The sequence below is a fragment of the Sinocyclocheilus anshuiensis genome, unplaced genomic scaffold (genome assembly GCF_001515605.1).
Source record: "Sinocyclocheilus anshuiensis isolate Anshui unplaced genomic scaffold, SAMN03320099.WGS_v1.1 scaffold779, whole genome shotgun sequence".
NCBI lineage: Eukaryota > Metazoa > Chordata > Actinopteri > Cypriniformes > Cyprinidae > Sinocyclocheilus > Sinocyclocheilus anshuiensis.
Window position 1 is genome coordinate 690,785 of NW_015548244.1, and position 2,403 is coordinate 693,187.

The 2,403-nt window shown below is 39.9% G+C and overlaps 1 protein-coding gene across 5 annotated transcripts in view; it reads left to right on the top strand.

The window, feature by feature from the left end:
• The window catches only part of LOC107655159 (myelin regulatory factor-like), a 38,552-nt gene that overhangs the window by 20,065 nt on the left and 16,084 nt on the right, over positions 1-2,403 (top strand). For all 5 annotated transcript variants that reach the window (XM_016442579.1, XM_016442581.1, XM_016442583.1 and 2 more), the window contains exons 2-3: positions 2,047-2,137; positions 2,258-2,400. In XM_016442579.1, coding sequence (XP_016298065.1) covers positions 2,047-2,137; positions 2,258-2,400 — 234 coding nt within the window. The remainder of the gene's footprint in view (positions 1-2,046; positions 2,138-2,257; positions 2,401-2,403) is intronic.

Here is a 2,403-nt window from a genome sequence, read left to right on the forward strand (position 1 = left end):
AGAAGTTTCGATGTCATTTTCATTTAATCTTGCATGTTATATGCCTGATAAAGCAGTGTTTGTGAGCTCAGCGCTGCTTTGTGTACAGCCGTTACTGGGGAAACCTGTTTCTCCCGCTTTAAAGCAAAGTCCGTCATCAGTAAGTCCGTCTGATTTACACAGCAAACTTATTTTGCTTTTCCTATATCCACGGTCGCTGCGGATAATCTGCGGGTCGGGTAATAAAAAATGCATTCTGATTATTTGCGGGTGGGTCGCGGGTGGATAAAATAAATCATAAATGATGCAAATATTAACTACATTTTTTTTAAATATATTTTTTCATGAGGCAGACGATTTCGTGTGTGTGTGTGTGTGTGTGTTTGTTCCGTCTTCCACGCTGTGACAAATCACAAAAGACTATTTTTAACCAAGCAGCGTGGAGAGCCTCTTCAGAAACGTGCCGCGGCTGGCTGATAAACACAAGCACTGATTAGAGCGGCTGCGATCAGCTCCAGTGGCCGTGGAGCCGTAACACACCGCAGTGTGCAGTGAGGCACAGATCAGCTCTAACGTCACTGAATCTGCTGTTAAAAATGAACCATCTATTCATTATATCATCATGCAAAACATACACGACAAATAGCAAATTTTTCATTGTTTCTCGAAACGTCATAGCATTTCCACATCGGCGACGACATGACTGTGGCGCCAAATCATTTATGTCCTCATGCATCATGTACGTTGTCACGCATTGACGTCATCAAATTGTGATTGGTTCATGAGATCGGCCAAGTGTAGTGAGTACCAATGGAGTCATAAAATGTGATTATCGGCCGATACCGATCTCCGGCCGATCGATCAGAGCATCCCTAAAATAAAGCAGTGCTAATATACACTACTGTCCAAAAGTTTTTTTTTGCAACAAGTCTCTTATACTCACCAAGGCTGCATTTATTTAATAATAAAAAAAGAAATATTATGAAATATTACAATTACAATTTTCAGCAGCCATTAATCCCGTCTTCAATGTCTTATGATCCTTCATTCTAACATGCTGCACATTGACGTCATCAAATTGCGATCGGTTCGTAAGATCGGCCAAGTTAGTGAGTACTGATCGAGTCATAAAATGTGATTATCGGCCGATGCCGATCGGAGCATCCCTAATATATATTTCTTTTTTTTACAATAATAATTTTAAAATGCATTAAATAAAATACATAATTTAAGTACAAATATGTATTTATTCAAAACATATGTATATGTTTTTTAAAGGTAAATAACTTTCATATGGGTTCATAACTTGCAATAATAGCTATAAATTAAACAAGGTATCATTTTTGACAAATGCTTATATTTTGTGTTGAATCTATTGCACAACTTAATAGACAAAAAGGCATGTGCTGAAAATAATGTATATTATATATTTGTTGTATTTAAATTTTTTAACCCAAAACATGCACATACCTTTTTTAAATATAGCCTATTATACAATGCATAAAGAGAAAGCTTATGCAAGAAAAGGTGCTTTATTTGGCATGAGTGTGCAGGGTCAGTCGGCCTGGGTGAGAGTGACCTGTAACTGTTGCAGGTGTTGCAATAGAGTGATTACTGCGATGGGTCTTGTGCTGGAGATTTGAAGAGATTTGGCAAAGAGGTAGAGAAGGGGGGCAGATACATAGAGAGGTATGGATGGGAGGAGAGAGAAAAGCTACTTTCGTGCAGAATAAAAGAGAACTTTCTTCGCAAGTGACCTTCCTTTTGGGTTTTTTACAATTTGTGTTGTGTCTATAACCTCCAAGACATTTATGTTTCCATTAACCTCATCTGTGATCCTTAGTTTGACCATATGTCATTAATCTGGCTATTAAACAAGTAAACAAATGATCAGAAGTGTTGCAAGCCACACGAAACAGTCTCCTTCTTTTGTTGGAGTCTGAATAAGAGATGTTGTGAAACTGTTATTTTATAACTGTAGAAACAGTGCGTAGGAACACGATACTCATCCTCCTCTCTCACTCTCTTCTACCTTTCTGTTTCTCTCTCCCTCTATTTCCCTTGCAGGTCATGATATTAACAGCTCTTTGGAGCCAACAAACATTGACACGAGTATCTTGGAGGAATACATCAGCAAAGAGGACGACAGCACTGATATGTAAGAATCTGGAAACAGCTTGTACCACTCAGTAAACCAAATTTGTTCTGATGATGTGCTTATTTTGATGATAATAAATCATATTGGCTATCAGCTGGTGATTTGTTTTTTCTCCTCTAGCTGTTTCACAGAGGTCCACAGCACCCCGGGACCCCAGTATCCCTTGCCCCAGGCCGGGGCATCTTCTTCAGGGGGGGTAGGGTGTGGCGTGAGCCCCCCCATCCCCCTGCGCCAGGGCGCTGTCCTGTCTCTGCCCCAGCCCTGCC